The sequence below is a fragment of the Salmo salar genome, chromosome 18 (assembly GCF_965601325.2).
Source record: "Salmo salar chromosome 18, fSalSal1, whole genome shotgun sequence".
In the NCBI taxonomy this organism is placed as follows: domain Eukaryota; kingdom Metazoa; phylum Chordata; class Actinopteri; order Salmoniformes; family Salmonidae; genus Salmo; species Salmo salar.
Genome location: NC_138308.1, coordinates 95,399,651 through 95,413,660, shown reverse-complemented (window position 1 = coordinate 95,413,660; position 14,010 = coordinate 95,399,651). Strand labels below are relative to the sequence as shown.

Genomic DNA, 14,010 nt, shown 5'->3' with positions numbered 1-14,010 from the left:
AACACAGTAACAGATCAGAGACATGGTCTACAGTAACAGATCAGAGACATGGTCTACAGTAACATAGTAACAGATCAGAGACATGGTCTACAGTAACAGATCAGAGACATGGTTTACAGTAACACAGTAACAGATCAGAGACATGGTCTACAGTAACAGATCAGAGACATGGTTTACAGTAACAGATCAGAGACATGGTGTACAGTAACACAGTAACAGATCAGAGACATGGTCTACAGTAACACAGTAACAGATCAGAGACATGGTCTACAGTAACAGATCAGAGACATGGTTTACAGTAACAGATCAGAGACATGGTGTACAGTAACACAGTAACAGATCAGAGACATGGTGTACAGTAACACAGTAACAGATCAGAGACATGGTGTACAGTAACACAGTAACAGATCAGAGACATGGTCTACAGTAACAGATCAGAGACATGGTTTACAGTAACAGATCAGAGACATGGTCTACAGTAACAGATCAGAGACATGGTCTACAGTAACACAGTAACAGATCAGAGACATGGTCTACAGTAACAGATCAGAGACATGGTTTACAGTAACACAGTAACAGATCAGAGACATGGTCTACAGTAACAGATCAGAGACATGGTTTACAGTAACAGATCAGAGACATGGTCTACAGTAACAGATCAGAGACATGGTCTACAGTAACACAGTAACAGATCAGAGACATGGTCTACAGTAACAGATCAGAGACATGGTTTACAGTAACACAGTAACAGATCAGAGACATGGTCTAGAGTAACACAGTAACAGATCAGAGACATGGTCTACAGTAACAGATCAGAGACATGGTTTACAGTAACAGAGATGGCTGATAGAGTGATTGTTCCTTGTACCTGATGTTCATGATGTCAATTGGCTGTCTATGACGGATGTTATAACCTCTTATGTAGCTAATTGTCTTTGACAGATGTTATAACCTCTTATGTAGCTAACTGTCTTTGACAGATGTTCTAACCTCTTATGTAGCTAACTGTCTTTGACAGATGTTATAACCTTTCATGTAGCTAACTGTCTTTGACAGATGTTATAACCTCTTATGTAGCTAACTGTCTATGATGGATGTTGTAACCTCTTATTTACCTGAATTCCCCAGATCCTCTCATCTTTCGTCCCAGGTTATTTGAGCTGAGCTCCCTGCCTGTAGAGAAAGACTTAAGGATTTTTTTATGTGGTCATGACAGGTTTATAACCTCTCATGTAGCTGTTATTAAGACTTATGTTTCCTCTCTTCCAGGTTGTTCGAGCTGTCCTGCTCCCTGCCCATAGAGAAGGACCTGAGGATCCAGCTGTATGATTATGACATGGTGACTAAAGATGAGAAGATCGGAGAGACCGTTATTGATCTGGAGAACAGATTCTTGTCCCGCTACGGAGCGTGCTGCGGCTTACCCCAGTCCTACTGCCTGTGAGTGGTGTGTGTGTGTGTGTGTGTGTGTGTGTGTGTGTGTGTGTGTGTGTGTGTGTGTGTGTGTGTGTGTGTGTGTGTGTGTGTGTGTGTGGTACTGTCTTTTTTTACTGTGTGAGTGTTTGGAGGGGGGAACAGCTCCTAGTAACGACAGGGACATGTAGTGGTGTTACTACGCCCTGTCCTCCTCTTTCACCAGCCTCCTCTGGTGCATTGGTGTGTTGTGACTTTATGATACAATGTATTCCTCTCCTTCCTCAGATCTGGTGTGAACCGGTGGAGAGACCAGTTGAAGCCATCTCAGCTGCTAGTCAGACTATGTGAGAGGCGGTTCTACAGGAGACCGGTCTATAAACAGGACAGAGTCTTCTTCAGAGGACATCAGTACACTGCTGCTGACTTGGGTGAGGGAGGGAGGGAGGGAGGGAGGGAGGGAGGGGAGGGAGGGAAGGAGGGAAGGAAGGAAGGAAGGAAGGAAGGAAGGAAGGAGGGAGGGAGGGAGGGAGGGAGGGAGGAAGGAAGGGAAGGAAGGAAGGAAGGAAGGAAGGAAGAAGGGAGGGAGGAAGGAAGGAAGGAAGGAAGGAAGGAAGGAAGGAAGGAAGGAAGGAAGGAAGGAAGGAAGGGAGGGAGGGAGGGAGGGAGGGAGGGGACGTGAAAACACTGCTGCTGACCTGATGTGAGACAGCGTATGACTATGTCAAACTGAATAACATTTTTATCACATGCTTGGTAAACAACAGGTGTAGACTACCAGTGAAATGCTGATTTACAGGGCTCTTCCCAACAACGTAGAGAGAAAGAAAATAGAGAAATAATAGAAGTAATAATAAAGAAGAAATAAATACACAACGATGGGTGATGTCCTGAACCGTTTTGGGTCATATGAAATGAGGACTCAGACAGACAGGAAACATAATGCATTCAACTGGAAATGTGTCTTCCTCTACCCACTCTGGATCAAAAACAAATCCAGCATTAAAAAACACAGAAAATAGCAGAATAATTGGTCAGTAGCAGCAAAACGTCTGCTGTCCACTGCATCTCGTTACTATATTTTCTATGAAGGGCGACCTCACTGTGCTGTCCACACACGCCTCTCTGTAGTTGAAATGGGATGACTAATACAAACTGGTTCAAACATACTACGTCGGGCCATTCTGGGTCGGTTTGGTGCAGAGAGTGAATATGAGGAGAAAGGCATACATCATCCCAGAGTGTGTGTGTGTGTGTGTGGTGTGTGTGTGTGTGTGTGTGTGTGTGTGTGTGTGTGTGTGTGTGTGTGTGTGTGTGTGTGTGTGTGTCAGTAGTACCAGAGGAAGGGCTGTGTAAATGTACAATGCCTCTGGCATGTTGTGTAAATTCACAGTGTGTATATCACTCTATGCCACGGCCACATCTCTATCTCTTTTTATCTCCCTCCCTCTGTTGAGATGAGACCCCTCAACTCTAGTCTTAATTACCAAGTTATTTCTGTCCTCCCTCCCTCCCTCCCTCCTGTCCTCCCTCCTGTCCTGCCCCTCCCTCCCTCCATTCCTCCCTCCTTTCCTCCCTCCTGTCCTTCCCCCTCCCTCCTTTCCTCCCTCCTGTCCTTCCCCCTCCCTCCTTTCCTCCCTCCTTTCCTCCCTCCTGTCCTTCCCCCTCACTCCTTTCCTCTCTCCTGTCCTCCCCCTCCCTCCATTCCTCCCTCCTTTCCTCCCTCCTGTACTTCCACTCACTCCTTTCCTCTCTCCTCTCCTCCCCCTCCCTCCTTTCCTCCCTCCTGTCCTCCCCCTCCCTCCATTCCTCCCTCCTTTCCTCCCTCCTGTCCTTCCCCCTCACTCCTTTCCTCTCTCCTCTCCTCCCCCTCCCTCCTTTCCTCCCTCCTGTCCTTCCCCCTCCCTCCATTCCTCCCTCCTGTCCTTCCCCCTCACTCCTTTCCTCTCTCCTGTCCTCCCCCTCCCTCCATTCCTCCCTCCTTTCCTCCCTCCTGTCCTTCCCCCTCCCTCCTTTCCTCCCTCCTGTCCTCCCCCTCCCTCCATTCCTCCCTCCTTTCCTCCCTCCTGTCCTTCCCCCTCACTCCTTTCCTCTCTCCTCTCCTCCCCCTCACTCCTTTCCTCTCTCCTGTCCTCCCCCTCCCTCCATTCCTCCCTCCTTTCCTCCTTCCTGTCCTTCCCCCTCACTCCTTTCCTCTCTCCTCTCCTCCCCCTCACTCCTTTCCTCTCTCCTGTCCTCCCCCTCCCTCCATTCCCCCCCATTTCCTCCCTCCTGTCCTCCCCCTCCCTCCCCCTCCCATCTGTTCCTCTTCCCTGTGGTTCTAACAGATACCAACAGCCTTGGTCTGTGTTGTACTCTATGATACTGTACTCTATGATACTGTACTCTATGATACTGTACTCTATGATACTGTACTCTATGATTCTGTACTCTATGATACTGTACTCTATGATACTGTACTCTATGATTCTGTACTCTATGATACTGTACTCTATGATACTGTACTCTATGATACTGTACTCTATGATTCTGTACTCTATGATACTGTACTCTATGATACTGTACTCTATGATTCTGTACTCTATGATACTGTGTACTCTATGATTCTGTACTCTATGATACTGTGTACTCTATGATACTGTACTCTATGATACTGTGTACTCTATGATTCTGTACTCTATGATACTGTACTCTATGATACTGTACTCTATGATTCTGTACTCTATGATACTGTGTACTCTATGATACTGTGTACTCTATGATACTGTGTACTCTATGATTCTGTACTCTATGATACTGTACTCTATGATACTGTGTACTCTATGATACTGTGTACTCTATGATACTGTACTCTATGATACTGTACTCTATGATACTGTACTCTATGATTCTGTACTCTATGGTACTCTATGATACTGTAACTCATATGATACTGTACTCTATGATACTGTACTCTATGATTCTGTACTCTATGATTCTGTACTCTATGATACTGTACTCTATGATACTGTACTCTATGATACTGTACTCTATGATTCTGTACTCTATGATACTGTACTCTATGATACTGTACTCTATGATTCTGTACTCTATGATACTGTACTCTATGATTCTGTACTCTATGATTCTGTACTCTATGATACTGTACTCTATGATACTGTACTCTATGATACTGTACTCTATGATTCTGTACTCTATGATACTGTACTCTATGATACTGTACTCTATGATTCTGTACTCTATGATACTGTACTCTATGATACTGTACTCTATGATTCTGTACTCTATGACACTGTACTCTATGATACTGTACTCTATGATACTGTACTCTATGATACTGTGTACTCTATGATTCTGTACTCTATGATTCTGTACTCTATGATACTGTACTCTATGATTCTGTACTCTATGATTCTGTACTCTATGATTCTGTACTCTATGATTCTGTACTCTATGATACTGTGTACTCTATGATTCTGTACTCTATGATACTGTACTCTATGATACTGTACTCTATGATTCTGTACTCTATGATTCTGTACTCTATGATACTGTACTCTATGATTCTGTACTCTATGATACTGTGTACTCTATGATTCTGTACTCTATGATTCTGTACTCTATGATTCTGTACTCTATGATACTGTACTCTATGATACTGTACTCTATGATACTGTACTCTATGATTCTGTACTCTATGATACTGTACTCTATGATACTGTACTCTATGATACTGTACTCTATGATTCTGTACTCTATGATACTGTACTCTATGATACTGTACTCTATGATACTGTACTCTATGATACTGTACTCTATGATTCTGTACTCTATGATACTGTACTCTATGATACTGTACTCTATTACACTGTACTCTATTACACTGTACTCTATGTGGGACGTCATTTGTCTTACCAAGGTCATGGTTGCCATTTTTGGTGATTTACGGCAAAGTGGTGTGTGTGTGTGTGTGTGTGTGTGTGTGTGTGTGTGTGTGTGTGTGTGTGTGTGTGTGCGGTGTGCCAACGACAACACCGCGGTGAGCTCCTCAGTTACAGTAGAACGCCGACACTCTCCGTTTCCACTGTAACCGCGGTTACCAGTGCGTCAGGCGCTTGTCAATCAGCCATCTTGTTTCATCCCCCCTTCTCTCTCTCTCTCTCTCTCTCTCTCTCTCTGTCTCTCTCTCTCTCTCTCTCTCTCTCTCTCTCTCTCTCTCTCTCTCTCTCTCTCTCTCTCTCTCTTCTTCCCCTAAGAGAGGTGACTTTAGGTTCAAAACCATAAAGTTTCTGTCTGGGATGTCTGGTTGTATTTGGAACTGCTTGTGATTTTCCTCTCCGGCGGTCAGTCTGTGTTTGTGTACGTGAGTGCGTGCATGTCAGTCTCTGTGTTGTTTATAAACTTAGGGATGATGGTCCTTTTAGATGAACAATTAAATACATTATTTCAAACACAACGTTCCATTTTCTGCTCAATACGCCCTCAGTTCTGAAGTCATATTTTTGAAAGGCCATGTCTTCAGGGTGACTGGTTCAGGCCATGTCTTCAGGGTGACTGGATCAGAACATGTCTTCAGGGTGACTGGTTCAGAACATGTCCTCAGGGTGACTGGTTCAGGCCATGTCCTCAGGGTGACTGGATCAGAACATGTCCTCAGGGTGACTGGATCAGAACATGTCTTCAGGGTGACTGGATCAGGCCATGTCCTCAGGGTGACTGGTTCAGAACATGTCCTCAGGGTGACTGGATCAGAACATGTCCTCAGGGTGACTGGATCAGAACATGTCCTCAGGGTGACTGGATCAGAACATGTCCTCAGGGTGACTGGATCAGAACATGTCCTCAGGGTGACTGGATTCAGAACATGTCCTCAGGGTGACTGGATCAGAACATGTCCTCAGGGTGACTGGATCAGAACATGTCCTCAGGGTGACTGGATCAGAACATGTCCTCAGGGTGACTGGATCAGAACATGTCCTCAGGGTGACTGGTTCAGGACATGTCCTCAGGGTGACTGGATCAGAACATGTCTTCAGGGTGACTGGTTCAGAACATGTCCTCAGGGTGACTGGATCAGGCCATGTCCTCAGGGTGACTGGATCAGGCCATGTCCTCAGGGTGACTGGATCAGAACATGTCCTCAGGGTGACTGGATCAGAACATGTCCTCAGGGTGACTGGATCAGAACATGTCCTCAGGGTGACTGGATCAGAACATGTCTTCAGGGTGACTGGATCAGAACATGTCCTCAGGGTGACTGGTTCAGGCCATGTCTTCAGGGTGACTGGATCAGAACATGTCCTCAGGGTGACTGGATCAGAACATGTCCTCAGGGTGACTGGTTCAGAACATGTCCTCAGGGTGACTGGTTCAGGCCATGTCCTCAGGGTGACTGGATCAGAACATGTCCTCAGGGTGACTGGTTCAGAACATGTCCTCAGGGTGACTGGATCAGAACATGTCCTCAGGGTGACTGGTTAAGAACATGTCCTCAGGGTGACTGGATCAGAACATGTCCTCAGGGTGACTGGTTCAGAACATGTCCTCAGGGTGACTGGATCAGAACATGTCCTCAGGGTGACTGGATCAGAACATGTCCTCAGGGTGACTGGATCAGAACATGTCCTCAGGGTGACTGGATCTGTTACCGTTTTGTGACGACGTGTATCCTCCTATGTGTGTATGTGTTCTACAGATGACGCAAAGCCCCCCAACCCTCATCTGGGGCCCTTATTGGAGCGTTTGTCCCTTCTGATCCTGCGTAGACAGGGGCTGGTGCCTGAACACGTGGAAACACGAGCGCTCCTTAGTCCTCTACAGCCTGACATGGAACAGGTTGGTAAACACACACACACACACACACACACACACACACACACACACACACACACACACACACACACACACACACACACACACACACATATACACACACACACACACACACACACAGCACACACACACACACACACACACACACATACACACACACATAACCATATACACAGTGTTCAGTTCCCCAATAAGTTTTACATCTTCTCGTTGTGATTAGTCAACCTCACGTTACCTGTCACACCTAATCCCTGGTCTCTGATTGGTTTATTGGACTGTTTATCAAGGGGAGACTGCAGTTGTGGGTGGATGTCTTCCCCAAGTCCCAGGGCCCTCCTGGACCTCCCTTCAACATCACACCACGCAAGGCCAAGAAGTAGGTAGTCTTCGGATGAAGTTTAAATTAAAGTTTGACACAACGTGATATTCAATCAAATCTTAACAGATTATCTTCACCCAGTGGTATTACAATACAGCAATTCTGTCCATATCTGTAATACTACAAACAATGCCTGGCCATTATATAGATCCTTCATATGTACGTCCGTCATTTTGATGACTGCCTTCTAACGTTCCCTTACCTCTCACTGTCCCTCTAACTGTCCCTCTAACTGTCCCTCTAACTGTCCCTCTAACTGTCCCTCTAACTGTCCCTCTCACTGTCCCTCTCACTGTCCCTCTAACTGTCCCTAACCTCTAACTGTCCCTCTAACTGTCCCTCTAACTGTCCCTCTAAATGTCCCTCTAAATGTCCCTCTAACTGTCCCTCTAACTGTCCCTCTAACTGTCCCTCTAACTGTCCCTCTAAATGTCTTCTTAACTCTAACTGTCCCTCTAAATGTCTCTTAACTCTAACTGTCCCTAACCTCTAACTGTCCCTCTAACTGTCTCTTAACTCTCACTGTCCCTCTCACTGTCCCTCTCACTGTCCCTCTCGCTCCTACTGTCCCTCTCACTGTCCCTCTCACTGTCCCTCTCACTGTCCCTCTAACTGTCCCTCTAACTGTCCCTAACCTCTAACTGTCCCTCTAACTGTCTCTTAACTCTCACTGTCCCTCTAACTGTCCCTCTCACTGTCCCTCTCACTGTCCCTCTCGCTGTCCCCTCTAACTGTCCCTCTCACTGTCCCTCTCACTGTCCCTCTAACTGTCCCTCTAACTGTCTCTTAACTCTCACTGTCCCTCTCACTGTCCCTCTAACTGTCCCGTCTAACTGTCCCTCTAACTGTCCCTCTAACTGTCTCTCTAACTGTCTCTTAACTCTAACTGTCCCTCTCACTGTCCCTCTCACTGTCCCTCTAACTGTCCCTATTATTGAACCTAACCTCTAACTGTCCCTCTAACTGTCCCTTACCTCTAACTGTCCCTTACCTCTGACTGTCCCTTACCTCTAACTGTCCCTCTCGCTGTCCCTTACCTCTAACTGTCCCTTACCTCTGACTGTCCCTTACCTCTCACTGTCCCTCTAACTGTCCCTTACCTCTCACTGTCCCTCTCACTGTCCCTTACCTCTCACTGTCCCTCTCACTGTCCCTTACCTCTCACTGTCCCTCTCACTGTCCCTTACCTCTAACTGTCCCTCTAACTGTCCCTCACCTCTAACTGTCCATTACCTCTCATTGTCCCTCTCACTGTCCCTTACCTATAACTGTCCCTTACCTCTAACTGTCCCTCTCACTGTCCCTTACATCTAACTGTCCCTCTCACCTTACCTCTCACTGTCCCTCTGACTGTCCCCTCTGACTGTCCCTCTGACTGTCCCTCTCACTGTCCCTCTAACCATCCCTCTAACTGTCCCTCTGACTGTCCCTAACCTCTAACTGTCCCTCTGGACTGTCCCTCTGACTGTCCCTCTCACTGTCCCTCAAACTCAAATCAAATCAAATCAAATGTATTTTTATATAGCCCTTCGTACATCAGCTGATAGCTCAAAGTGCTGTACAGAAACCCAGCCTAAAACCCCAAACAGCAAGCAAAGCATGTGAAAGAAGCACGGTGGCTAGGAAAAACTCCCTAGGAAAAACTCCCTAGAAAGGCCAAAAACCTAGGAAGAAACCTAGAGAGGAACCAGGCTATGAGGGGTGGCCAGTCCTCTTCTGGCTGTGCTGGGTGGATATTATAACAGAACATGGTCAAGATGTTAAAATGTTAAAATGTTCATAAATGACCAGCATGGTCAAATAATAATAATCATAGTAGTTGTCGAGGGTGCAACAAGCACGGTCCGGTGCTTGTCCCTTACCTCTCACTATCCCTCTGACTGTCCCTCTCACTATCCCTCTGACTGTCCCTTACCTCTCACTATCCCTCTGACTGTCCCTTACCTCTCACTATCCCTCTGACTGTCCCTCTGACTGTCCCTCTGACTGTCCCCTCTCACTATCCCTCTAACTGTCCCTCTAACTGTCCCTCTAACTGTCCCTCTAACTGTCCCTCTAACTGTCCCTTACCTCTAACTGTCCCTCTAACCGTCCCTTACCTCTAACTGTCCCTTACATCTTACTGTCCCTCACCTTTAACTGTCCCTTACCTCTCTCTGTCCCTTACCTCTCTGTCCCTATAACTGTCCCTTACCTCTCACTGTCCCCTCTAACTGTCCCTCACCTCTAACTGTCCCTTACCTGTAAATGTCCCTGTCACTGTCCCTTACCTCTTACTGTCCCTTACCTCTCACTGTCCCTTACCTCTCACTGTCCATATAACTGTCCCTTACCTCTCACTGTCCCTTACCTCTCACTGTCCCTCTAACTGTCCCTCTCACTGTCCCTTACCTCTAACTGTCCCTATAACTGTCCCTTACCTCTCACTGTCCCTCTAACTGTCCCTTATCTCTAACTGTCCCTCTCACTGTCCCTAAAATCTAACTGTCCCTAACCTCTCGCTGTCCCTTACCTCTAACTGTCCCTTACCTCTAACTGTCCCTTACCTCTGACTTGTCCCTTACCTCTCACCTGTCCCTCTCACTGTCCCTTACCTCTCACTGTCCCTCTCACTGTCCCTTACCTCTCACTGTCCCTCTCACTGTCCCTTACCTCTAACTGTCCCTCTCACTGTCCCTCACCTCTAACTGTCCATTACCTCTCATTGTCCCTTACCTCTAATTGTCCCTCTCACTGTCCCTTACCTATAACTGTCCCTTACCTCTAACTGTCCCTCTCACTGTCCCTTACATCTAACTGTCCCTCTCACCTTACCTCTCACTGTCCCTATAACTGTTCCCTTACCTCTCTGTCCCTATAACTGTCCCTTACCTCTCACTGTCCCTCTGACTGTCCCTCTGACTGTCCCTCTAACTGTCCCTCTGACTGTCCCCTCTAACTGTCCTCTGACTGTCCCTCTAACTGTCCCTCTAACTGTCCCTCTAACTGTCCCTCTGACTGTCCCTCTAACTGTCCCTCTGACTGTCCCTCTAACTGTCCCTCTGACTGTCCCTCTCACTGTCCCTCTAACTGTCCCTCTGACTGTCCCTCTAACTGTCCCTCTGACTGTCCCTCTAACTGTCCCTCAAACTCAAATCAAATCAAATCAAATTTATTTTTATATAGCCCTTCGTACATCAGCTGATATCTCAAAGTGCTGTACAGAAACCAGCCTAAAACCCCCAAACAGCAAGCAAAGCATGGTGAAAGAAGCACGGTGGCTAGGAAAAACTCCCTAGGAAAAACTCCCTAGAAAGGCCAAAAACCTAGGAAGAAACCTAGAGAGGAACCAGGCTATGAGGGGTTGGCCAGTCCTCTTCTGGCTGTGCAGGGTGGATATTATAACAGAACATGGTCAAGATGTTAAAATGTTAAAATGTTCATAAATGACCAGCATGGTCAAATAATAATAATCATAGTAGTTGTCGAGGGTGCAACAAGCACGTCCGGTGCTTGTCCCTTACCTCTCACTATCCCTCTGACTGTCCCTCTCACTATCCCTCTGACTGTCCCTTACCTCTCACTATCCCTCTGACTGTCCCTCTCACTATCCCTCTGACTGTCCCTTACCTCTAACTGTCCCTCTAACTGTCCCTCTGACTGTCCCTTACCTCTAACTGTCCCTCTGACTGTCCCTCTGACTGTCCCTCTGACTGTCCCTCTAACTGTCCCTCTGACTGTCCCTCTGACTGTCCCTCTGACTGTCCCTCTGACTGTCCCTCTAACTGTCCCTCTGACTGTCCCTCTGACTGTCCCTCTGACTGTCCCTCTGACTGTCCCCTCTAACTGTCCCTCTGACTGTCCCTCTAACTGTCCCTCTGACTGTCCCTCTAACTGTCCCTCTCACTATTCCTCTGACTGTCCCTTACCTCTGACTTGTCCCTCTCACTATCCCTCTGACTGTCCCTTACCTCTAACTGTCCCTCTAACTGTTCCCTCTGACTGTCCCTCTGACTGTCCCTTACCTCTAACTGTCCCTCTGACTGTCCCTCTAACTGTCCCTCTGACTGTCCCTCTGACTGTCCCTCTAACTGTCCCTCTAACTGTCCCTCTAACTGTCCCTCTCACTATTCCTCTGACTGTCCCTTACCTCTGACTGTCCCTCTCACTATCCCTCTGACTGTCCCTTACCTCTAACTGTCCCTCTAACTGTCCCTCTGACTGTCCCTCTGACTGTCCCTCTAAACTGTCCCTCTAACTGTCCCGTACCTCTGACTTCAAGGTTCTACCTACGTTGCATCATATGGAACACAAGTGATGTCATCCTGGATGATGTCAGCCTGACCGGGGAGAAGATGAGTGACATCTACATCAAGGGGTGTGTCTTCATCTTCTGTTAATAACAATATTTTCTGTAAATATCCCACATAACATGACCAAATGTGCTAATTGTCAGAATCTTGAAAACCGTTTTGAAACGCAGTGATCCTGAATGTTACCTGTTGTGTTGCAGGTGGCTCCACGGCCACGAAGACCATAAACAGAAGGACAGACGTTCACTATCGCTCTTTAGGAGGGAGAGGGTAACTTCAACTGGAGGTTCCTGTTTCCCTTCCACTACCTACCAGCTGAACAACTCTGTACCATCGATAGGAAGGTGAGATGGAGGGGGGGAGGGAGGGAAAAGAGGAGAGAAAGGAGGGAGGGAAGAGAGTAGAGGAGGGAGGGAGGGTGATGAGGGAAGAGAGTAGAGGAGGGAGGGAGGGAAGAGAGTAGAGGAGGGAGGGAGGGAAGAGAGGAGAGGAGGGAGGGAGGGAAGAGAGGACAGAAGGGAGGGAGGGTGATGAGGGAAGAGAGTAGAGGAGGGAGGGAGGGAAGAGAGGAGAGGAGGGAGGGAGGGAAGAGAGAAGAGGGAGGGAGGGTGATGAGGGAGGGAAAAGAGGAGACAAGGGAGGGAGGGAAGAGAGGAGAGGAGGGAGGGAGGGAAGAGAGGACAGAAGGGAGGGAGGGAAGAGAGGAGAGGGAGGGAGGGAGGGAAGAGAGGACAGAAGGGAGGGAGGGTGATGAGGGAAGAGAGTAGAGGAGGGAGGGAGGGAAGAGAGGAGAGAAGGGAGGGAGGGTGATGAGGGAAGAGAGTAGAGGAGGGAGGGAGGGAAGAGAGGAGAGGAGGGAGGGAGGGAAGAGAGGACAGAAGGGAGGGAGGGTGATGAGGGAAGAGAGTAGAGGAGGGAGGGGAGGGAAGAGAGGAGAGGAGAGAAGGGAGGGAGGGTGATGAGGGAAGAGAGTAGAGGAGGGAGGGACGGAAGAGAGGAGAGAAGGGAGGGAGGGATGGAAGAGAGGAGGGAGGGAGGGAGGGAGGGAGGGAGAGGAGAGGAGAGGAGGAGTGACGGAGGGAGGGAGGGAGGGAGGGAGGGAGGGAGGGAAAAGAGGATAGAAGGGAGGGAGGGAAGAGAGGACAGAAGGGAGGGAGGGTGATGAGAGAAGAGAGTAGAGGAGGGAGGGAGGGAGGGAAGAGAGGACAGAAGGGAGGGAGGGTGATAAGGGAAGAGAGTAGAGGAGGGAGGGAGGGAAGAGAGAAGAGAAGGGAGGGAGGGAAGAGAGGACAGAAGGGAGGGAGGGTGATGAGAGAAGAGAGTAGAGGAGGGAGGGAGGGAAGAGAGGAGAGAAGGGAGGGAGGGTGATGAGGGAAGAGAGTAGAGGAGGGAGGGAGGGAAGGAGAGGACAGAAGGGAGGGAGGGAAGAGAGGAGAGGAGGGAGGGAGGGAAGAGAGGAGAGGGAGGGAAAAGAGGAGAGAAGGGAGGGACCATCGATAAGAAGGTGAGAGAGGAGAGGGAGGGAGGGAGGGAGGGAGGGAGGGAGGGAGGGAGGGAGGGAAAAGAGGAGAGTAGGGAGGGAGGGTGATAAGGGAAGAGAGTAGAGGAGGGAGGGAGGGAAGAGAGGAGAGAAGGGAGGGAGGGAAGAGAGGACAGAAGGGAGGGAGGGTGATGAGAGAAGAGAGTAGAGGAGGGGAGGGAGGGAGGGAAGAGAGTAGAGGAGGGAGAGAGGGAAGAGAGGAGAGGGAGGGAAAAGAGGAGAGAAGGGAGGGACCATCGATAAGAAGGTGTGAGAGAGGAGAGGGAGGGAGGGAGGGAGGGAGGGAGGGAGGGAGGGAGGGAGGGAGGGAGGGAGGGAGGTAAGTCTGCAACTGTCAACTATTTAAATCAGGTGTTTTAGAACTGAGCTGGAACAAAACCCTGCTCACAACTCTCAAGGACATCAGTATATTTCTACTCAGCGTCATGACAACGACAAGTTTGTACCCACCCAGTTTAGTTGTTAGAGAAGTGGACTAACTATATCTGTGATGGACATGCCGCTTTGGCAATTTAGCAGCAAAACAACGTCCAGAAAAACGCTCCAACCTAAAA

General features: G+C 48.4%; 1 protein-coding gene across 1 annotated transcript in view; it reads left to right on the top strand.

Annotated features, from left to right (window-relative positions):
• LOC145861706 (dysferlin-like) overlaps positions 1-14,010 on the top strand; it is a 182,712-nt gene that overhangs the window by 157,454 nt on the left and 11,248 nt on the right. Inside the window, 8 exon segments of the mRNA XM_082964598.1 lie at positions 1,270-1,440; positions 1,702-1,844; positions 7,109-7,248; positions 7,533-7,621; positions 11,886-11,981; positions 12,117-12,150; positions 12,152-12,178; positions 12,180-12,260. Of these exon segments, the coding sequence (XP_082820724.1) occupies positions 1,270-1,440; positions 1,702-1,844; positions 7,109-7,248; positions 7,533-7,621; positions 11,886-11,981; positions 12,117-12,150; positions 12,152-12,178; positions 12,180-12,260 (781 nt within the window).